General features: G+C 40.4%; 1 protein-coding gene across 1 annotated transcript in view; it reads left to right on the plus strand.

The window, feature by feature from the left end:
• The window catches only part of RPA1 (replication protein A1), a 46,411-nt gene that overhangs the window by 6,333 nt on the left and 15,253 nt on the right, over positions 1-24,825 (plus strand). Inside the window, exons 4-7 of the mRNA XM_019981772.2 lie at positions 336-444; positions 14,067-14,155; positions 21,690-21,782; positions 24,042-24,174. Of these exons, the coding sequence (XP_019837331.1) occupies positions 336-444; positions 14,067-14,155; positions 21,690-21,782; positions 24,042-24,174 (424 nt within the window). The remainder of the gene's footprint in view (positions 1-335; positions 445-14,066; positions 14,156-21,689; positions 21,783-24,041; positions 24,175-24,825) is intronic.

Here is a 24,825-nt window from a genome sequence, read left to right on the forward strand (position 1 = left end):
AGGGAGAAAGAGAATTTGCAGAATATATACTTACTATCTCTAGTCACAAGGTGAAGGACCTATAAGAGATTTTTTTTTTAGTCTTTGTCATGAAACCTGAATGATTGAAAAGATAATTTGAGGCACTTCAGGAAATACTTAATTTCATCAAAGCACCAGGTGTTAAATGCACAGCAAATTATTACTGTTTTTTTACCTTACAGAGTCTGAGTAGTTTTAATTTCAGGAATGTCTTTTAAGGCGTTGTTTTATCTTTTGCTGGTACAAGTATGATCAGCTTTTAGACTGTCATGACTGAAATGTCTTAGAGACTAAAGCAATCTCTGTGCTTTCAGCATTCATGTTGGCAACACAGCTGAACCCTCTTGTTGAGGAAGAGCGATTGTCTAGCAACTGTATTTGCCAGATTAACCGATTTATTGTGAACACGCTGAAAGACGGAAGGTATGTGGTTTTGTTTTTTTTTTAGTATTTATTTATTTGGCTTCATCAGGTCTTAGTTGCAGCACCCGGGGTCTTTCATTGGGGTGCTCAGACTCCTCAGTTGTCGTGAGCAGGCTTAGTTGCTCTGTGGCATGTGGGATCTTAGTTCCCTAAGTAGGGGTCGAACCTGTGTGTCCTGGACCACCAGGGAAGTCCCTGTGGTATGTTTTTTTCCTGTTGTATTGTGTTGTAAAATGGGGGCTAATTTTATTTAAAATAGAAGTTTACTGGATGCCAAAATTCAATTAGGAATCAAAGAGACAGTGGTGAGCTGTCAGCCAGGAGTTCAGAGCTATTGAGTTCTGAACTCAGGCAACTGAAAACGGGACACCGACAGGACAGACGTATGGAACCAAACTGGAAATCTCAGAGCAGGAAATCGAAGCCGAATGTAGAACTCACATTTCTAATCTCTTCAGCAGCACTGATCCTAGGATTCTCTCTTGAAGTATCTTTTAATGAAAAAAGGGTCACTTTTTAGGGCAAAAGAAGATGCATTTCATTCTGTAACACTGCCCCTTTTCTGCAGTCTTGAATCTTTCATAGTAAACAGTTTCTTCAGCCAACAGAGAGTACTGTAGAGTACCTACATGATGCTCCATGCTATAGACACAGCGGTGAACAGAACTGTTAGTCACACCTGAGTAACCATTGCTGAAATACTTTTTTTGGTGGCATGCAGAGTCATACTTGCCAAATCTAGGGCAGTTTAAAAATTAAAACTGTGAGTTTCCTGGCAGTCTAGTGGTTGATGCTCGGTACTTTCACTGCCATGGTTCCAGGTTCAGTTTCTGATTAGGGAACTAGGATCCTTCATACTGTACGGTGTGGCCAAAAAATTTAAAAAAATAAAAAAGCCAAAGTAAATAAAAATAGTAGCATTATTGAATAAGTTATTGAATAAAGTAGGAATTCATACATCCTCACTGAATAAATGAATACATGAGGGGGAACAGAAAGCTTTTCTTACGATGGAATGCCATCTAAAAATGTAGATGGATTGACAGAATTAGAAAATCACCATTTGGCGACCGTCATACATGCAGGAAACATTTAATAGGTGCTGTGTAAGTTTCCTATGGCTGCTCTAGCAAAATACCACATGTTTGATAGTTTAAAACAAAGAAATGATTTCTGGAGTAATTTCTGGAAGCCATGAGTTGACATCAGTTTCACTGGGCAGAGATCATGGTGTTGGCTGGGCTAGACTCCTCCTAGGAGGTCTATGGGAGAATCCATTCTTTGCCTCTTCCAGCTTCTGGTGGTGAATAGCATTCCTTGGCTTGTGGCTGCATCATACCAGTCTCCCTCCATGGTCACGTTACCCCTTCTGTCTGTACCAAGTCTGCCTCTACCTCCTTTTTTTTTTTCTGACTGCACAGTGTGGTTTGTAGGATCTTAGTTGGCCAGTCAGGGATCGACTTTGTGCCCCCTACAGTGGAAGTGTGGAGTCCTAACTCTGGACCACCAGGGAACTCCATCTTCCCTCTTCTTAGAAGGATATATGTAGTTGCTTTTAGGGCCCATTGGACAATCTGGGATAAAATCGCCACTTCAGTCCTTAATTAAATCACACCTGCAGAGTCCCTTTTTGCCATAGAAGGTTCCAGGCGTTAGAATGTGGATGTATTTTTGTCGGGGGTGTTCATTCAGCTGACTGCAGATGCTGAAACAGGTAGTGAAAGTTTGATGAGGAACAAGTTATTTTTAGGGTTAAAGTATATCCCCCTGCCCCACACAGCATAATTATTAGTTGTAAAAGGAAAAGAAGCAATTTACAGCGGAGAAAACTGGCAGATGGCACCTTATTCCAGTTGTTGACATTAACTTTATCAATAATGGGGCAAAGAGAAGTCAGCATGTTACCTGATTGGATGCAATGAGAACATAGTGTCAGTTCAGTTCAGTTCAGACCTCAGTCATGTCCGACTCTTTGCGACCCCATGAACTGCTGCACGCCAGGCCTCCCTGTCCACCACCAGCTCCCGGAGTTCACTCAAACTCGTGTCCATTGAGTCAGTGATGCCATCCAACCGTCTCCTCTGTTGTCCCCTTCTCCTCCCACCTTCAGTCTTTCCCAGTATCAGAGTCTTTTCAAATGAGTCAGTTCTTCACATCAGGTGGCCAAAGGATTGGAGTTTCAGCTTCAGCATCAGTCCTTCCAATGAATATTCAGAACTGATCTCCCCTAGGATGGGCTGGTTGGATCTCCTTGCAGTCCAAGGGACTCTCAAGAGTCTTCTCCAACACCACAGTTGAAAAGTATCAATTCTTTGGTGCTCAGCTTTCTTTATAGTCCAACTCTCACATCCATACATGACTACTGGAAAAACCATAGCCTTGACTAGACGGACCTTTGTTGGCAAAGTAATGTCTCTGCTTTTGAAAATGCTATCTAGGTTGGTCATAACTTTCCTTCCAAGGAGTAAGCGTCTTTTAATTTCATGGCTGCAGTCACCATCTGCAGTGATTTTGGAGCCCCCAAAATAAAGTCTGACACTGTTTCCACTGTTTGCCCATCTATTTGCTGTGAAGTGATGGGGCCGTTTGCCATGATCTTAGTTTTCTGAATGTTGAGCTTTAAGCCAACTTTTTCACTCTCCTCTTTCACTTTCATCAAGAGGCTCTTTACTTCTTCACTTTCTGCCATAAGGGTGGTGTCATCTGCATATCTGAGGTTATTGATATTTCTCCCAGCAATCTTGATTCCAGCTTGTGCTTCATCCAGCCTAACATTTCTCAGGATGTACTCTGCATGTAAGTTAAATAAGCAGGGTGACAATATACAGCCTTGATATACTCCTTTTCCTATTTGAAACCAGTCTGTTGTTCCATGTCCAGTGCTAACTGTTGCTTCTTCACCTGCATACGGATTTCTCAGGAGGCAGGTCAGGTGGTCTGGTATTCCCTTCTCTTTCAGAATTTTCCAGTTTGTGGTGATCCACACAGTCAAAGGCTTTGGCATAGTCAATAAAACAGAAATAGATGTTTTTCTGGAACTCTCTTGCTTTTTTGATGATCCAGTGGATGTTGGCAATTTGATCTCTGGTTCCTCTGCCTTTTCTAAATCCAGCTTGAACATCTGGAAGTTCATGGTTCACATATTGCTGAAGCCTGGCTTGGAGAATTTTGAGCATTACTTTGCTAGTGTGTGAGATGAGTGCAGTTGTGCAATAGTTTGAGCATTCTTTGGCATTGCCTTTCTTTAGGATTGGAATGAAAACTGACCTTTTCCAGTCCTGTTATATTATTGCCAAAGATGCATAATCTGTATCCAGTCACGAGGAAGCCTAGGGTAAATTGATGGACATTTTATAAAATAACTGATTTTCAAATTTCAAACATTGAAGAAGTCTAAAGAGATAGGGTAATTAAATATAACACGTGATCCTGGATCCTTACACTGTTAAGGGCATCATTAAGACAATTTATGAAACGTGAATGAATTCTGTGCATCAGGTAGAAGAATTCTTTGGTTTTCAAGTTCAATAACCAGGTCATGTCTCAATGTCAATTGTTCCTCTTTTTTTCTTTTCTGGTACATGATGTACACTCTTTCAGTCCGCAATCAGTTCTTTCTGATGAAAAGTTTCTGTTGTTATTCCTTAATGACCTTTTCTATTTCATTTGAGCTCCAGTTTTCACTTATGTTGTGGATAACTTTGTTCTCCATATATGTCTTCAGATTGCTCTAGTCTTTTTTTTCTAAGGCATGCCTTGGCTTAAGATTTTCTAACACATCACATAGTTTGGTCTTTGTTAGATATTGCTTCTGTTCTCTCTTGCCCCTTAACTTTTTTTTTAAAGATACACACACACACACAATCTTAGTTATTTTTTTCAGCTGTGCTGGGTCTTCATTGCTGCGCGAGCTCTTCTCTAGTTGTGGAGAGCAGGGGCTACTCTCTGGTTGTGCTCAGGCTTCTCACTGCGTTGGCTTCTCTTGTTATGGAGCATGGGCTCTGGGGCACTCAGGCTTCAGTAGTTGGGGCACGTGGGCTCAGTAGTTGCTGCTCCTGGGCTTCAGAGCACAAGCTCAGCAGTTGTGGTACTGGGGCTTAGTTGCTCTGAACATGGAATCTTTGCCGATCAGGGATCAAACCCGTGTCTCCTGCAATGGCAGGCATATACTTTACCACCGAGCCACCAAGGAAGCCCTCCCTTAACTTTTCAAGCTCTCTTTTTTTCTCAATCTCTTGTTTCTTCTCATCTTTTGACTTTTACTGAATTCTTAGTCTTATTTTGCAAGCCACACTTGGAAAGCATTCCCTTTCTTGGCTTATGCTTTTCTCTGGATTGGATTCTTAATTGTCTCTGCCCCCTCTGTTCCGTTTATTTTTATGTACTGTTGTGTGTTACATTGCTGCTGTGTTATTTCTTTTTATCTTATGCCTGCCAATGCAGGAGAGATAAGAGACTCAGGTTCAGTCCCTATCGGGAAGATCCCCTGGAGGAGGGCATGGCAACCCACTTCAGTGTTCTTGCCTGGAGAATCCCCATGGACAGAGGAGCCTGGTGGACTACAGTCGACAGAGACGCAAAGAGCCAGACTCGACTGAAGCGGCTTAGCATGCACACACACACATGCTTAATGTGGACAGCTCTGTCCAGACTTCATTTGCTCTGACGTAGTCTAGGCTAGGTCCATCTCCTTGCCAACCTCTTCACTTGGGACCTGTTATCTGCCACCCCGGGCTGCTGTGGATTGCTTGAGTGGTGCCTTCTATCCACTTTCTCTCCTCTAGAACGTGGGATAGGGGAGGGTGGGGAGCATTGCTGTGATTGAGTACAAAAACTCGAGCTCCATTCTCTCCCGTCGCGGGTGATGCCATGTGTTCCTTCCTACCACTGCTGAAAACTTGAGTGTGAATGTGCGACCAGGTTTATTCCTTATCTTATTGATGGTCACTGGTTTATTCCAACCAGGGCTTTAGCAGTCATCCTTATACATTTATCTTTACAAGCTCATGCTGTTATTTCATAAGAGTTGATTACAAGAATTAGAATTGTGGGGATCAGGAGACATCTGTTGTAGAAATTAAACCAATTAACATACTCTTGATCCTTGTATAAGAGGACCTGTTTTTGAATAGGCAACAGACACGGGTTAGATTCCTGGTTCCCCATGGTGGGGGACTGGAGAGTTACTGCCATGGAGCACAGGGTTTCTTTTTAAGGTGGTAAAATGATCAGAAGTTAGGTCATGGTGATGCTTGCCCAACTCTGTAAATATATGAAAGACTGCTGAATTATATTTTTAAAAAATTTTATTTATTTTTGATTGAAGTATAATTGCTTTCTGGAGAAGGGAATGGCCTTCTCCAGATCCCTGTGTGGGAGACAGGGATCAAGACCATCCCCAAGAAAAAGGAATGCAAAAAGCAAAATGGCTGTCTGGGGAGGCCTTACAAATATCTGTGAAAAGAAGAGAAGTGAAAAGCAAAGGAGAAAAGGAATGATACACGGATTTGAATGCAGAGTTCCAAAGAATAGCAAGGAGAGATAAGAAAACCTTTCTCTGTGATCAGTGCAAAGAAATAGAGGAAAACAATAGAATGGGAAAGATTAGAGATCTCTTCCAGAAAATTAGAGATACCAAGGGAACATTTCATGCAAAGATGGGTTCAATAAAGGACAGAAATGGTATGGACCTAACAGAAGCAGAAGACATTAAGAAGAGGTGGCAAGAATACACAGAAGAATTATACAAAAAAAATCTTCACAACCCAGATAATCACGACGGTGTGATCACTCACCTAGAGCCAGACATCCTGGAATGTGAAGTCAAGTGGGCCTTAGGAAGCATGATTACGAACAAAGCTAGTGGAGGTGATGGAATTCTAGTTGAGCTCTTTCAAATTCTAAACAATGATGCTGTGAAAATGCCGCACTCAATATGCCAGCAAATTTGGAAAACTCAGCAGTGGCCACAGGACTGGAAAAGGTCAGTTTTCTTTCCAATCCCTAAGAAAGGCAATGGCAAAGAATGCTCAAACCACTGCACAATTGCATTCATCTCACATGCTAGCAAAGTAATGCTCAAAATTCTCCAAGCCAGGCTTCAGCAATATGTGAACCATGAACTTCCAGATGTTCAAGCTGGATTTAGAAAAGGCAGAGGAACCAGAGATCAAATTGCCAACATCCATTGGATCATCGAAAAAGCAAGAGAGTTCCAGAAAAACATCTATTTCCGTTTTATTGACTATGCCAAAGCCTTTGACTGTGTGGATCACCACAAACTGGAAAATTCTGAAAGAGAAGGGAATACCAGACCACCTGACCTGCCTCCTGAGAAATCTGTATGCAGGTGAAGAAGCAACAGTTAGCACTGGACATGGAACAACAGACTGGTTCCAAATAGGAAAAGGAGTACATCAAGGCTGTATATTGTCACCCTGCTTATTTAACTTACATGCAGAGTACGTCCTGAGAAACACTAGGCTGGATGAAGCACAAGCTGGAATCAAGATTGCTGGGAGAAATATCAATAACCTCAGATACACAGATGACACCACCCTTATGGCAGAAAGTGAAGAAGTAAAGAGCCTCTTGATGAAAGTGAAAGAGGAGAGTGAAAAAGTTGGCTTAAAGCTCAACATTCAGAAAACGAAGATCATGGCATCTGACCCTATCACTTCATGGCAAATAGATGGGGAAGCACTGTCAGACTTTATTTTGGGGGGCTCCAAAATCACTGCAGATGGTGACTGCAGCCATGAAATTAAAAGACGCTTACTCAAGAATAGCAAGAAGAGATAAGAAAGCCTTCTTCAGCGATCAATGCCAAGAAATAGAGGAAAACAACAGAATGGGAAAGACTAGGGATCTCTTCAAGAAAATCAGAGATACCAAAGGAACATTTCATGCAAAGATGGGCTCAATAAAGGACAGAAATGGTATGGACCTAACAGAAGCAGAAGATATTAAGAGATGGCAAGAATACACAGAAGAACTGTACAAAAAAGATCTTCACGACCCAGATAATCACAATGGTGTGATCACTGACCTAGAGCCAGACATCCTGGAATGTGAAGTCAAGTGGGCCTTAGAAAGCATCACAATGAACAAAGCTAGTGGAGGTGATGGAATTCCAGTTGAGCTATTCCAAATCCTGAAAGGTGATGCTGTGAAAGTGCTGCACTCAATATGCCAGCAAATTTGGAAAACTCAGCAGTGGCCACAGGACTGGAAAAGGTCAGTTTTCATTCCAATCCCAAAGAAAGGCAATGCCAAAGAATGCTCAAACTACCACACAATTGCACTCATCTCACACGCTAGTAAAGTAATGCTCAAAATTCTCCAAGCCAGGCTTCAGCAATATGTGAACCGTGAACTTCCTGATGTTCAAGCTGGTTTTAGAAAAGGCAGAGGAACCAGAGATCAAATTGTCAACATCCGGTGGATCATTGAAAAAGCAAGAGAGTTCCAGAAAAGCATAAATTTCTGCTTTATTGACTATGCCAAAGCCTTTGACTGTGTGGATCACCATAAACTGTGGAAAACTCTGAAAGAGATGGGAATACCAGACCACCTGATCTGCCTCTTGAGAATGTGTATGCAGGTCAGGAAGCAACAGTTAGAACTGGACATGGAACAACAGACTGGTTCCAAATAGGAAAGGGAGTTCGTCAAGGCTGTATATTGTCACCCTGCTTATTTAACTTATATGCAGAGTACATCATGAGAAACACTGGACTGGAAGAAACACAAGCTGGAATCAGGATTGCTGGGAGAAATATCAATAACCTCAGATATGCAGATGACACCACCCTTATGGCAGAAAGTGAAGAGGAACTAAAAAGCCTCTTGATGAAAGTGAAAGAGGAGAGTGAAAAAGTTGGCTTAAAGCTCAACATTCAGAAAGCGAAGATCATGGTATCCGGTCCCATCACTTCATGGGAAATAGATGGGGAAACAGTGGAAACAGTGTCAGACTTTATTTTGGGGGGCTCCAAAATCACTGCAGATGGTGACTGCAGCCATGAAATTAAAAGACGCTTACTCCTTGGAAGGAAAGTTATGACCAACCTAGATAGCATATTCAAAAGCAGAGACATTACTTTGCCAACAAAGGTCCATCTAGTCAAGGCTATGATTTTTCCTGTGGTCATGTATGGATGTGAGAGTTGGACTGTGAAGAAGGCTGAGCGCCGAAGAATGGATGCTTTTGAACTGTGGTGTTGGAGAAGACTCTTGAGAGTCCCTTGGACTGCAGGGAGATCCAACCAGTCCATTCTAAAGGAGATCAGCCCTGGGATTTCTTTGGAAGGAATGATGCTAAAGCTGAAACTCCAGTACTTTGGCCACCTCATGTGAAGAGTTGACTCATTGGAAAAGACTCTGATGCTGGGAGGGATTGGGGGCAAGAGGAGAAGGGGACGACAGAGGATGAGATGGCTGGGTGGCATCACTGACTCGATGGACATGAGTCTGAGTGAACTCCGGGAGTTGGTGATGGACAGGGAGGCCTGGCGTGCTGCGATTCATGGGGTCACAAAGAGTCGGACACAACTGAACGACTGATCTGATCTGATCTACTCCTTGGAAGCAAAGTTATGACCAACCTAGACAGCATATTAGAAAGCAGAGACATTACTTTGCCAACAAAGGTCCATCTACTCAAGGCTATGGTTTTTACAGTAGACATGTATGGATGTGAGAGTTGAACTATAAGAAAGCTGAGCGCTGAAAAATTGATACTTTTGAACTGTGGTATTGGAGAAGATTCTTGAGAGTCCCTTGGACTGCAAGGAGATTCAACCAGTCCATCCTAATCAGTCCTGAATGTTCATTGGAAGGACTGATGCTGAAGCTGAAACTCCAGTACTTTGGCCACCTGATGCGAAGCGCTGACTCGTTTGAAAAGACCCTGATGATGGGAAAAATTGAAGGTGGGAGGAGAAGGGGATGACAGAGGATGAGATGTTTGGATAGCATCACCAACTCAGTGGACATGAGTTTGGGTAAACTCTGGGAGTTGGTGATGGACAGGGAGGCCTGGCGTGCTGCAATTCATGGGGTCGCAAAGAGTCGGACAGGACTGAGTGACTGAACTGAATTGTGTTGGTTTCTGCCATATATCAACATGAATCAGCCATAGGTATACTTGTGTCCCCTCCCTCCTGACCCTCCCTCCCACCTCCCACCCCTGAATTATACTTTTAAAGGGTGAATTTTATGGTATATGAGTTATATTTCAACAAACCTGTTTTTAGGGCAAAAAAATAACCATTTCCCCTTAACCTTGTTGGCATATTATACTAGGTATTACAGATTTTTAAAAAATAATTGCTAATCATTTTAATTTAAAATATAATAAATTCTCCTGTTTGTGAGGTCAAGTATCTTTTCATATATTTATTGATATTTGTAGTTCTTCTCTGAATAGCATTTGATTATATACTTTGTCTTTTATGTGTGTGCTGAGGGTAGGGTAGGGGGAAGCTTTTTATGAATGAGGGATATCAACTAATTCTTTTATCTCACTTTATCATAGTCTGTTTATGCTGTCTTATGATAAGGAGTTGATAAGTTTTTTAAAATATAGTTAGTTTTATCCATTTTTTTCTTTATGGCTTCTGAATTTTGCTTAGGAAGCTTCCTGACTGGGTTATAAAAACATTTCTTTGCTTCAGACACTTGGGTGAATTTTTTTAAGTAGACGTCAGTTCATCTAAGATTTTAGTTTGTTTCTGCTTTTTAGTTTTAAAGGCACTTGGCTTATTTTAAGTTATTTAAGGTTTGGGTTTTTGTTATTATTGAAGTATAGTTGATTTATAGTATTAGTTTCAGGTGTACAACATAGTGATTTAATATGAGGTTTACTTTTATATGGGATATAAAGAAAGAATTTAGCTTAGTTTTTCCCAAATGGATGGTGCATATCATGGGAGGTCTACAGGAAGGAGTTTATTCTGAGTATGATGGGAAGCTATAGACTTTTGAGCGGCAGTGTGTGTGATCTGATAGTCCATTCTAAAGGAGATCAGTCCTGGGTGTTGTTTGGAAGGAATGATGCTAAAGCTGAAACTCAGGCCACCTCATGCAAAGAGTTGAGTCATTGGAAAAGACCCTAATGCTGGGAGGGATTGGGGGCAGGAGGAGAAGGGGACGACAGAGGATGAGATGGTTGGATGGCATCACCGACTCGATGGACATGAGTTTGGGTGGACTGCAGGAGTTGGTGATGGACAGGGAGGCCTGGTGTGCTACGATTCAAGGGGTCGCAAAGAGTCGGACACAACTGAGCAACTGAACTGAACTGATTTAAATATTTTAAAGTATCCAAGAGATGATTTTGATAGCTATGTGGAGAATTGGTGGTTGGTGACAAAAGTAGATAGAGGCTGCTGCTGCTGCTAAGTCGCTTCAGTCGTGTCCGACTCCGTGCGACCCCATAGACGGCAGCCCACTAGGCTTCTCTGTCCCTGGGGGTCTCCAGGCAAGAAGACTGGAGTGGGTTGCCATTTCCTTCTCCAGTGCATGAAAGTGAAAAGTGAAAGTGAAGTTGCTCAGTCGTGTCTGACTCTTAGCGACCCCATGTACTGCAGCCTACCAGGCTCCTCCGTCCATGGAATTTTCCAGGCAAGAGTACTGGAGTGGGGTGCCATTGCCTTTTCTGAGATAGAGGCTAGTATTCCATTTATCTTGCTCTGTTCTGTTGATCATCTTTTACATCTATCTGTTTGTCTAGTCCTGTGTTTGTGCCAGAGTTGGTCTTTCTCTTTCTTTTTCTCTACCTTTTTTGTGACATCTTCTTGACATATAATTCATATACCACACAATTCATCTATTTAAAGTGTAAAATAGTTTTTGTTATACTCAGAGATGTCCAGCCATCACCACAATTAATTTTAGAATATTTTGTTACCCACCAAATAAACCCTGCACCCTTTAGCTATCACCCCCAAACACCCCATCCTCCCAACCCTAGACAACCGTGCATCTACTTTCTTTCTCTATAGGATTTGCTTATTTTGAACATTTCATAGAAATGAGACCTTGTAATATGTGGTCCCTTGTGGCTGAGAAGTCCGTAGTATATATTTTTAAAAGGTAGTAGTTCTTTTTTAAAAACTCTTATTTTAGTGCCTAAATATTCTGTCACTGTTCAGTATGCAAGTATTCGTGTGTGTGTGTGAATAATTTATCTGTATCAGGATCCAAAGGGAAGCGCACACTGCAGTCGGTTGGTAGTTCTTTTAAGTCTCTATGAGTGTAGGTTCCTCCTCCATCTCTTTTTCTTCCCTGAGTGTTTATTTGTTGAAGAAACCAGGTCATTTGTCCTTTATCCTCATGCTGTTTCCCACAGTCTCAGTTTTGCTGATTATATCTGTATAAAGTTGTAATGTGTCCTTGTCATCTGTGTTTTCTCCAAGTTGGTATTGTGTGTATTCTTTTCATGTGCTGCTGGATTTATCTTACTAATATTTTATTTAGGATGTATGTATATTACAGAATAAAGTTAGTAGTTTGTTTTTTTTAGGTTTTGGTATTGGGATAATACCAAATGATTAACAAGACTTCTGTTTTTTTCTGTGTTCTGGAGTAATTTGGATAATTTTGGAAGGTGTTAAATATCCACCACTAAATACCTATCAGAGTTTTTAAATAGTGAATCTGTATGTGATATTCAGGAACAGATAGTTTCAAGCTTATTTTATTGAAATAATATAGTCTTGATATGAAAACCTGCTAAAGGTTGCACGAACTGATGAGTTATATGTGAAAATGTAAAATACAGCAGACCATTTAAAGAATACATCACAGTGAGTTTGGGCTTGCTGTTGTTTAACTACTACTCCAGACTGACTACCTTTTTTTTTTTTGCTGTGCTGTACAGCATGTGGGATCTTAGTTCTATGACCAGGAATTGAACCTGTGCTCCCTGCAGTGGACGAATGGAGTCCTAACCACTAGCCTGTCAGGGACATTCCCCGTCTGATCTTTTTAATGTCCATCGAGACTGTGCTAATTCTGGCCCCGTCAGTTCTTCTGTTTTTCTCCCTGCCTCCAGTTGTGTTCCCCTCAAAGTCTTTCATACTGCAGTTCTTTTTAAAATACGAACATAGGAGAAGGCACTGGCAACCCACTCCAGTATTCTTGCCTGGAGAATCCCACGAGACAGGAGTCTGGCGGGCTACAGTCCATGGGGTTGCAAGAGTTGGACACAACTTAGCAACTAAACTGCCAACCACCACCACTACCACAACTAGAGAAAAGCCCGAGCAGCAATGAAGACTCAGCACAGCCACAAAATAAATAAATACAATTAAATTTAAAAAGATTTAAAAATACGAACATGATCATGGCATTCCTGTTCAGGCACATATTGAGAACCGCTGTGGACCAGTTGCTGAGGTGAACCCTGGAGGATGCCTGCCATGACTGAAAGGGCAGCTTAGTAGGAGTACAACATAGTCAATAATGAATATACAAGTAAAATATATATGTGAGTAAATAATCAATAATGAACATGCAGTTAACCCAGATATTAATCATTGTCAACCTGTATTAATTAAACCTGAGAGATGTGATCTGAAGGAAGGAAATGATGGCTGTAGAAAAGAGTACAGCCGAAGACTGATCTAAAGCAAAGATTAAAGAGGCCTCTCTTAAAGACCTGATGTTTGAAATGAATATTAGATGAAGCAGAATGAGAGACCCTCACAGTCAGAAAGAGGCACGTACAGAGCCCTGTGGCAGGAGAGAGCATGATACACACCAGGACCTAGAAGGAGACAGATGGTGGAGGGCAAGGTGCCAGGAAAGCAAGATCAGCTGGAGAGAGAGGCGCGAAGCCAGAGCTGGCCGAGCCTCATCGGCTATGTGGAAATGTTTCTAACTTGTGGTCGTTGGTCCTTGAGAAGTTACTGAGAGGTTTTAATCAGAATGAAAGATGGACAAAGAACTGAAAGTTCTTAATTAATTGTAATCACATGAAAAATATCTCTGGGGACTTCCCTGGTGGTCCAGTGGTTAAGGCTTCGCCTTCCAGTGGAGGGGTACAGGTTCAGTCCCTGGTTGGGGAATCGAGATCCCACGTGGCTTGTGGCCGAGGAACCAAAACAAAAAACATGTGACATTGTAACGAATTCAACAAAGACTTTAAAGTACTAAAAAAACACCTTAAAAAAGAGTAAAAAAAAAATCTACAGTCATATTGGTTTTCACAGGGAAAGGGCAATTGTTCAGATAAGTATATGTTTCTAAAAACAGATCATCTCTTGTTGTGCCACATATTGTCGGATTTAGTAATCTAAATTCTTATCATGTCATTTGCTCCTTGAGATACGGTATGTAGTAAGGACTCTGCATTTTAATTAAGGAACTAGATGGGAAACGAGAACCCTGCAATCATAAAAGGCCTTGATAATGATGCAGTGAAAGATTAAGGGAAATATTTATGTAAGAATTGATATCATATACTTCTCAAGTTATTCAGTAATGAAAAACAGTTGACAAAGGGAAATAGTTTTTATCACTGTGATTATTGGGGGAAAGCTTTTAAAGTAGCTTGTCATTTTAAGGGCTTCTGAATTTATTTTTTCTAACATGTTTCTATTCCTTTGCCTTTGTAGGAGAGTGGTTATTTTGATGGAGTTAGAAGTTTTGAAATCAGCTGAAGCAGTTGGATCAAAGATTGGCAACCCAGTGCCTTATAATGAAGGTAAAATGTTTTTTATAGGTTGTAGCACTCAGCTGAATACCTCTTAATAGATCTGGAATACTTCCTTTTGCTATAGTTTCATTTGTTCCTCTATGGGGGGGTCTTACTCTAGGAAAGAGTAACAGGTTACTCTTTCAGATTTTTTTTTTAATACTGAAAAAATGATGGTAGGACTCTGTAAAGGAAAACCTCTCCTCTGTTTTTCTCTGCATGCAACAATCATACATATTTCTGGCTGTGACCAGATATGTGGGTTTTTTCCTCTCTAATAAGCCATTCTCCAGTTCTCTATGGACATCAGCTGGGTCTCCTACAATTCAGTTTAGTTCTGACACTGGGTATCTGGAGTTAGCATCAGATCTCCCAGGGTAAGGGCTCAGGCCCACCAGACTGCCTTATCCCCGCCTCCACCCCTCCCCGCACCGCTGCTCCCTTCAGTCGAAAGTCCTGCTTGTTACCTGTGCTTCTGACCAGCTGGCTGTAAATTGTAGATTCCTCCAGTTCCCTCTTCTGATTCAATTAGATTAATTTTTAAGTTGTATTTGTTAATTTTTGGCACGGCTGGGTCTTCGTGCTGTGCGTGGGTTTTCTCTGACTGCAGCTAGTGGAGGCTACTCTCTGGTTGTGGTGCTTGGGCTTTTCTTTGCAGTGGCTTCTCTTGTCGTGGAGCACAGGCTCTGGGGCTTGTGGGCTTCGGTAGTTGCGGTGCATCAGCTCAGTAGTTGCAGCACACGGGCTTGATTGCTCCACAGCATGTGGGATCTTCCCTGATCAGGGATTGAACCCGTGTCTCCTGTATTGGCAGGCAGATTCTTTACCACTGAGCCACCAGGGAAGCCCTCAGTTATAATAATTTGCTACAGTGGCTTCCAGAACTCAGAGAAACAGTTTACTTACTTTGTTGTTGTTCAATCACTCAGTTGTATCTGACTCTTTGTGACCCGTAACAGGCTTCCCTCTCCTTCACTATCTGGGAGTTTGCTCAAACTCATGTCCATTGAATCGGTGATGCCATCCAATCATCTCATCCTTGGTCATCGCCTTCTCCTCCTGCCTTCAATCTTTCCCAGCTTCAGGTTCTGTTCCAGTGAGTTGGCTCTTTGCATCAAGTAGCCAAAGTTTTGGAGCTTCAGCATCAGTCCTTCCAATGAATATTGGAAGGGGTTGATTTCCTTTAGGATTGACTGGTTTGATCTCCTTGCTATCCAAGGGACTCTTAAGAATCCTCTCTAGCACCACAGTTCGAAAGCATCAATTCTTTGACCCTCAGCCTTCTTTATGGTCCGACTCACATCTGTGCATGACTACTGGAAAAACCATAGCTTTGACTATACAGACCTTTGTTGGTAAAATGATGTCTCTGCTTTTTAATAGCATCAGTATCAGTTCTTGGTCTCTTTTAATCAGTTAATTTTTTTTTTCCATATTATCAAGAATATTTTTCTGCTTTGTGTGCCTGATAATCTTGGAATGAATTCAGGCATTGTGATTCATACTCTGTTGGGTGCTGGAAACTTGTATTCTTGAATTTTTTTCAGGGATACAGTTAAATTATTTGGAAACAGTTTTATCTTTTGGGGTGTTGCTTTTAAAATCTGTTAGATGGGATCAGAGAGTGGCATTTATTCTGGGTCTGGTTATTCATAGTACAGAGGCAAGACCCGTTAGCGTATCCTACTCGATGCCCCATGAATGTGAAGTTTTCCATTCTGCCTGTTAGGTACAGGTGCTATTTCTAGCTTGTTGTAAGCACCAGACACTGATCCCTGAGGTCTTCTCAGATGGTTCTTTCTTTCCCTGGCTTCCGATAGTTTCCACACACAGATCAGCCAACCAGTACTCTGCCGACTCCTCGAGGGGAACCTTCCATCGTCTCTGGAGGTCTTTCTTCATCCTGAGAACCCTCCATGTCTTGATTCCCCACATGCTCAATTCCATCTCCTTAACTCGGTTCTTCCATGCCCACTTCCTGTGTCACAGCCTGGAAACCCTCAGGGCTTCCAGTAATCTGGTGCAGTCACACTCACCTTGTTTGTTTCCTGTCTCAGAATTATTGTCCTTTGTTGCTTAATGTCCAGTATCCTGAGAATCATTTGTCTCATAAATACTTTGCCTTCTTTTTGGTTATTTTTGGTGGGAGGGTCATCTTGGTCTCTGTTATTCTGTCATGTCCTGTACATAGTTGTAAAAGTCAAATAGTTTTGCGAGTGTGTTCTTTGAAGCAAAACCAAAAAAGCATTTCCCTCCCCAGCTGTTCTTTGTCCTCTGGCTCCTATCCAGGGGCAGTTTATTTCAAATCTTAGAGCTGTTTCTCTGCTTTGTGTTCACGTGTTTGTCCATTAAAACTTGTATACTTTTCAAAGTTGAAATATTAAGATAGACATTTTTTTAAAATAAACATTTTTGTTTTAAATTTTGAGTAGATAATACAGTTACATCTTTTAGAAGGCAAAACTCTAAAATTAAGTATTTAGAGAAATCTTACTCCTGCCCCTGCCTCCTCTTGTCTTGTTCGTACTCACTGCTGCCCTCTGTAGGTAACCAAATTCAGTGGTTTCTTTTTGTCCTTCAAGGGTTTTCTTAATGAAAATACAACCAAAAAAAAGAAAATATAACCAAGTACGTAAATTACGTATTTTCACTCATAATCCACTTTGCTTACACCAAAGGTAGGATTAAAAAACAACAACACTGAACAGCTAGACAAGTGTGTACACTATGTTGTCTCTCTTTTTTTCAGTCCTGTTTTTGTTTTTTAATTTCAGCTTAGAGATATTTTCATATATATACTTAAAGATCTTCCTCCTTTTTATTTATTTATTTATTAACAGTATAGCATATTGTGTTGTGTGACTGTTCCATAGTTTAAGCAGCCTTTTGTTGATGGGCAGTTGGGTGTTTCCATACTCTGGCTATTAAAACAGTGCTGCAGCAGCTAACTTTATACATATGCAGGTATATGGGCAGAGGGGCTTTGATTGTTAAAGGTGAGATTGTTGGATCCGTGGATAAATGCCTTTGTGGTAGGTAGATATGCTTGCGTTCCCTTCATAGGATAGCATTATTTTGCATTCCCACCAACAGTATGTGAAAATACATGTTTCTTCACAGCTATGCCAACAGAGTATGTTGTTAATCTTTTGATTTTTTTTTTAATCAATCTGATAGATGAAAACTCAGATCTCAGTGTAGTGTTTAATTTGTATTGTGAGCAGTATGAGCATCCTTTTAAATGTTTAAGGGCTCTTTATTCTCTGAACTGTTGTGTTGTCCATTTTTCTTTTGAGTTGTTTATCTTTTTCTTCTCAATTTTTAAGAGATCTTTAAAAAAAAAAGAATTAGTCCTTCGTCTCTGATACAAGTTACAGTGTCTTTCAGACTTTGCTTGTGGTGGTTTTTTTTGCTGTGCAGCAGTTTTCTTTTGTTTTTATGAACTTGGATTTTGCAGTTTTTTAAGACTTTGGACTTTTGAGCTGCAGTTGGAAAGATCTTCCCCACGCCAGTTACAAAGGCAGTCACCCGTGTTTTATTCTAGTACTGCTGAGATTTTATTGTTTGTATTTGAATCATCCATGCTGCTTCTCTCTTACAGTTGTGATGTCTTTATTTGTGGTGTTTTGGGCTTCACTTTCGCATAATTTGCAATTTGTCTCTTTCCCCTAGCTTCACTAAAGATGCAGTCTGTATATGGGATGTTAGTTTATGGTACGAGCATTCATTCTTCTCGTCACTCTGTGTGATTTTTAGGAGAGGGAAGGCTTGGGACTTGGTCATCACCATGCTTCTTTCAGAAGTGGAGCCTTCTAGATTTTAATTTTTACCTATACCAAACGTATTAATTTGGTTATTTACATTGGAAAAGGGAAGCTGCAGCCTATTCAGGTAAAGTTTCAAGATGTTAAATAGGAACAGCACAGTTGTTTTGCAATAGTAAAGTGTTTTTAAAACGAGCATGTAGGTTGTCTTATTCCCAGCTTTTAGGAAGGCAAGCCAAGACAAAGCAATACTTAGCATTTCTATGAAATCTCTGGATGCTCTAGGCTTGAGGGAGAGGTGATTTGCCCAACTTACTACCTTTGGCCGGATTTCTTATGTTTTTTATGTTGTATTTAATTGACTGGCTGCTTTGAATATGTTGTCTTTCAGGGGCAGAGTATTTGAGGTAAAGATGGAGTTGAAAGGGGTGAAGGATAATCACCCCTTGGGGTGAGGACCTGGGAGTATGGGAAGCACTCCTTTGTCCAGTGCTCAGTCGCACTGGCTCTTCTTTCTTTAGGCTCTGTTAAAGTGCAGAGGAATGAGGCAGAGATTTTGCTGCTCAAGAGTATTTGCTATTGAATTTCATTGTAACTAGATCAATAACACATTGTTACTTGGGCCATCATGAAATAGCTTTGTTACAGTGACTACTACCTTATGGGTGTATTTCACAGAAATGGTTTCTAATTGTTTATTGGAAAGCAAAGAGACTATTATTAGTGAGTAGAGAACTAAAGTTAGATTTGTATCCTCCCAGCACCTAACCCAGACTTGTAACATGTTAGGTGACCAGTAAAATTAACTCATGAGACCCAGTCCAGAATTAGGCAGAGGAATTCCAAAAGGTGCACTGAAATCGTCTCATGGTACTAGTACCACATTAAGGAAAGAGTGAAGATGCTTAGAGAATTTTTAAAGCACGAGAAGTAAAATTCAAACACAGCTCATGTTTCATTCAATATTGGGTTGGATGGTTTTAAATATCCTGTCTTTACCATTATGTATTTTTTTAAATCAGTATGTATATTAGTCTTGTGTACCTGCACTGTTTCTAACCATAATATCTTACTTAAGACTTAAATTTCTTAATATGTTGCTTAGTTATTAGTGTCACTCATTACTGAAAGATACTAGTTGGAATTTTTTTCCAGCCTGACTCTGTTTATTTTCTATCAACAAGAAATTGTATTTATTGGATTGACTCTTCCTTATATTATTTGTGGTTATTGTTAAGAAAGTAATTACTGGTAGAATCTGAGGTTTTTGTTAATCTGTATACTCTATTGTCTGTTGTCTGATTTTTCTCAGCTGTTATTTTACTATTAGTGGCTTTTTGTAACTACTGGATATTGTAGTTATTAGTTATGTTCTTTATAATTATATTTCTGCCTGCCAGAATTGGTTGTTTAGGGTTAAAAATTAACTGGATGGTAGTGAAGTTGATTAGATCTAGTCACACAGACCTGGGTTCAGGACAGGGTTCTGCCTCTTCCTAGCTGTGTGACTCTGGGCAAGTTACTTGACCACTTAAACCCACTTTTCTCATCTGTTAATTGGGTGCAATAGTACTGTTATATAGAGGGCTTAAGAGTAAGTGGAATAATGCACTTAACCTTGTACCTGGTGCATTAAGTAAGCATTCAAAAAATTGTAGCTATTATGAACTTGTCTATCACAGGGCCTAATTGGAGTCTTATTAAAATATACTAAAGTTCATTGACTCTAAGAATCCAATGGTTATAAAACTATGCTATTATATACTACTAAAAAGAAGTTTTAACATTAATTTTAACCCATATGTTAAAATGTTTTAAAATACTGATCTCACAACAGATAAATAGATAAGTTACATTTTAAAAAAATTGTGGTAAAATACACATAACATAAAATCTACATCTTAGTCATTTTTAAGTGTATCATTAATGACATTCAGTCCAGTCACATTTGTGCAGCCACCACTTCTATCCACCTCCAGAACTCTTCCATCATCCCAAACTGAAACACTGTACCCATTAAACAATCACTCCCCACTCCCACCAGTCCCTGGTAACCACCATTCTACTACAGTACACATAAAAGTTAGTTACATTTTGATAGAAATTAACATAAGAGATTGGCAAGATCCTGTGACCATGTCCTATTTAGCAAGATGCTTGGAGAAGCAGGCACGGTGGCGAGGAAGGGACTTGGGAGCGTTGATGTGTTTGAGGCTGTGGGAGCACTGGGGGGACTAGGCTGGAATACAGAAGGGCTGGTGTATCTTCATGGTTCCATCTTTAACTGTTTAAATTATTTGGTTCGTTTGAATAAAATTTCCCGAAGCAGGTAAAAATGCAGATTAATTTCTTCCCAGTTATTTGGACTCAGTACTGTTTGTGGAGCAATTCATCTTTTCCCTACTAATTTAAAGGAAAGTTCACTGTAGAATTTCAGAATGTTCCTTCGTAAGACACACTGTCAAAGGAGAACAGTTCTCCCGTGCAATCTCTTGTGACACTGGAAGTTTAGAGGTAATGGAAAAGCTGAAAAGCAGACACAAAAATTCATTGTCGATAATCTTGGCTCTTTTTTCTATGTAAATAAGGCCTCTCAATTCTCTCCATAGGAAGAACTAAAGAGTTCTGTTTAACCCTTTTAATTTGATGCTAAATTTGTTTTACTCTAATGGCGCAGTTAACTCTCATTTAGTGGTACCAGTTAGGAGTGATATGAGCAGAAGGAAGTAAAATCAGTGCGCAGTGTGCCCATTTGCATTAAGGCCTCGGAAAACCAGTGGGGAACAGGGATGGAAGAAGCAGAGGCAAGGCGGCAGGCAGGGAGCTATTCCAGGGGTGCTCGCCGCGTGTCTGTTCTTACGGCTCTCTAGGAAATGTTTTGAGCTGCACTTGTGTGCCGCAAGCACTCTTGGTGATCAGCCCAGATTAGGTTTAACTTCTGCTTTTAGTGCCACTCACAAAGGCCACATCAAATTCCATAAATTTTTTTTTAATTAGCGTATTTTAAGATTCTTCAGTTTCATCAACGTTTGTAGAAAGGATGAGGGCCAAATAAATACTCTGATGGCATGGCCTTTTTTATTTCCTGTTTGAGAGACATGTTTGTTTCCCCTCCTTTTTCCTTTTAATCTCCGTCTCCCTGACACACCTGCTTCTGAACTCCATCCTCATCTCTCCTGCTGTGACAGTTCACTCGCGCTTCACGGTACCTAAGGCACTTTCAACTCTTATTTTCCACCAACTGTCAGTTGCAAAATAAGGTTGCTTTGTTTGGAAGGGAAAGGGTAGAATCCTTTCTGAATGTCTTCTTTCCCTTTGAAGCAGGAGCACTTCAGAGACAATTGAACTGCTTTTAGGTTTTTGTTACCACCCAGCTTTTTCTTCTGATAGATCCTGCCGTGAACACAGTTCTGTTGATAACATCGATTTGTTGCTATGGAAATAGTGGTAATGTCACCGATTCAGCCCAGTGACTTTACTTCAGGTTCACGCAGGAGAAATGGGCAAGGCTTTAGGGGAGAACCTCATTAAAACTGAAAGCCATCAATTATAAGCAGGTGAAAGGTAAATGGAGCCAACCTTTTAGGTAATGAAAACAAAAGTGAACCCCCAGCACTTTCGCTGCATGCAGTAAAGTGCCCCAGCATGAATTCTGACCCAGGAGAGTCTTTGACAAAAATCACAAATTTACACTTTCTCAGAATATTTCTTCTGCTTAAGTTTAAATCTCTTAATCCAAATTATTGGCACTAAAATGGTCTTTCCCTTTTGATCATCAGGACACGGACAGCAGCCAGTAGTTCCTCCTCCTGTCTCAGCAGCCAGTCCACCAACCAGCAGGCCCCAGCAACAGAATGGGAGCCCAGGAATGGGTAAGGCTGCCACCCAAGGACGCGTGCTGATTGTGTGCGGCAGGCTTTTGAGTGATGATTTGAAATTTAATCTGGGACTAAAGGGAGTTTTCACAATGCTGCACATGACAGTTGCTTCTTGCAAAGAATAATTCCAATTTTCATTGTCAAGTGTGTGATTGAAAAAAATGATTAAAGACAGTCTTTGAAAGATACTTAATATGCTTTTCTTTAAAAAAAAAAATCAAAATGATACACTATTCTCTGTTAATAATTTATCTGGTAGTTTCTCACTTAACATCCTCTTGACTATGTGAATTACATAACTTTTAAATTCTCGCCTTTTAACTCTCCAGGATCCACTTACTCATTTGGTTTGTCTTGCTCCAGGTTTCCCGTTTGGGGCTCTTGGGAGTATTTATCTTAGCTTGAAGACAGTATCGTTTATGTTGGTCATAGGTCTTGCTTCTGTCTCGTGGATGAGAAATAGTTTCTTCTTTCTGACTTTCTCTTCAGCAGGTCCTGAGAGACTATAATGGAATCACTTTGTTTACTCTCTGGCCTCTCCTTTAGGAACCTCTTCGTGTGGGATGTCACCAGTGAAAATTATGATTTGTAGAATTTGGTTGGAATTTATTTTTAGAGTTTCTTTTTTCTGTCACAGCTTCACACACACTTCCTCCCTTCCCCTCCCCTCAATGATGAGTTTCTATTCCTCAGTGCTAAGGTTCTACAAAAAAAAAGCAGGGTTAAGACGTCACTAGCATTTCTGTGAAACTTTCAGGAGGTATGTCTTTTTCCCCACTAGTCTTTGATGTTTTTATCTGCCTTGTAATAGCTATCTTCTAGCCATCTCCTTTTACAAGTGGATCTATTTATATATAGCTGTCAAATTATGTACTGTTGGAGGGAGACGAGGAAATAGATTATCTAAAATGGTAAGTACCCCCAAAATATTCACTTTATTAGGCTGAAATACAAATAGTATGTTATTCTTCTCCCCACTCTCTGACCCCTGACAGATTTATCCTTGTGTCTGTCTTTGGCTTATATTGAGATCCATTAAAAAAAAAAAATCAGTTAACGGTCTCTAAACACGTAACTGGATGCCGAAAGGAAAAGGACTGGAAGTGTATTGAGGGGGAATGGCCAGCATGCAAACTGGATGTGTATGTGTTTTTATAATTGAGTATTGTATACCAGATCGATATTCTACACGTACACATAAGATGTTCTACAGAGAGCCTGTGCTTCCTCGACTTACCTTGAGGTAATTGTTACTGCTGTGTGTGTGAGTCGTCTCTTGACTCCCGAGTTAGAAAATTTTAAGATCTGGGACAGTTTATGTCTATTTTTTTACCGAATGCTACAAGTACCCAGAAGAGTGTGGTGCTTGCTGTGGAAACTCAGTAAATAAATTCTGAATATGGAAGATACACATTTCTACCCGGATGCCATGTTGAAGAAATATTTTGATATAGAAGATATGAAATCATTGGACTAAATTATTGCTTCTGAACTTGGAGGTTGAATCTTAATAGAAACAGCGTGCATATAAAGGCATTCATCTGCTTATAGGTGTTACATAATGACATATTCTTCCCAAGTGCAAGGCAGCTGCATAGGCTTGGAGGAAAAGGAGGCAAGAAGGGGCCGTGATAGCCAGTCCCCCCCACCCCTGTTCATCTTAAACGAAAGACTGATTCCTTGGCCTTTGCTCCCAATTAAACCCAATCCCATAAACTTCATTCTAGATGATCTGTTCCTGTAAGACCAGTTGAGAGCTGGGAGTTTTCTGGGGGTGTTTTGAGGAGATTTGTTTGTAATAGGTACTCTTCACCTCAGATGGTTCACCCACTGTGTCCCTTAATTCCCAGTCTTTCCTTCTTGCTCTTTCTCTTAGGCAACCAGTGGCTTGTCTTCACTTCTCAGTCAAGGTTATTTTCTTTCTCCAACCTATTATCTTGCCTACTGATAGAAAAGTTTAAAGATTCATCTCTGAAATAGCAGAGTCTGGATTCATTACCCTAATTATCTCAACCTCAGGATGTAAGTCAGCAGATACAGTCCTGAACATCTGTACACCCAGCCTTCATTTTAGACCTCACTCTAGTCTCCCGTTTCAGTCTGTGTTTGATTTCCAGATCTCTTGATTATTTAAAAGGAAAAACTAGGCTTCTCATTTTATATGATGTCACTAGTAGATTAAGAGTTCTTACAAAACTTACCATAAAATTTAAATAAAATAATGATTGTCCTTCTTTGTATTTGATTTTAAAGCTTCCACTGCATCTAAGGCTTTTGGTGCCTCAAAGACATTTGGAAAAGCTGGTGGTACCAGCCAAGTGAACAGCTCTGGGGGAACACAGGCCAAAGTGGTACCCATTGCCAGCCTCACCCCGTACCAATCCAAGTGAGTTATTTCATAGAATACATTTAGAAGGGACTTAGAAAGGAGTATAAGAGGTTGTTATGGGCTCTTGAGTTACTCGTATGTGAACTTCAGGGTTACCATGCATAAAATAGGTTTCCTCTGTTTTTGTTTTTTTTTCCAGAAGGGGATGAAATTGCAAATTGTGGCAACCTTTAACTATTTCATAATAAAATAATGGCAGAAAGAGCAATCAGCCATAGCTTATGGAATTTCATTCATTTTAAAAGAGTTTGAAAATTAAAAGATTTAATGTTTTAAGAGGGTGGCTCAGCTGTAAAGAATCCAACTGCCAATGCAGGAGACATGGACGTGGGTTCAGTCCCTGGGCTGGGAAGATCCCCTGGAGAAGGAAATGGCAACCCACTCCAGTATCCTTGCCTGGGAAATCTCATGGACAGAGGAGCCTGGCGAGCTACAGTCCATGCGGTTGTAAAGAGTCAGATACAATTTAGTGACTAAACAACAACAACAGAGTTTTAAGAACCAGTTGATAGTCTTAAGAGTAAAAATAAATCTTTGTTCTAATGCAGAAGGCATTTCATCTTCTCATCAAATAAATAGATGACTTTCAGTCCAGAAATTATTACTACAATTTTGTTGGCTCAAAAGAATATGTGTGTACTGGAGCCT

Source organism: Bos indicus, chromosome 19 (assembly GCF_029378745.1).
Source record: "Bos indicus isolate NIAB-ARS_2022 breed Sahiwal x Tharparkar chromosome 19, NIAB-ARS_B.indTharparkar_mat_pri_1.0, whole genome shotgun sequence".
Classification (NCBI taxonomy): Eukaryota; Metazoa; Chordata; class Mammalia; order Artiodactyla; family Bovidae; genus Bos; species Bos indicus.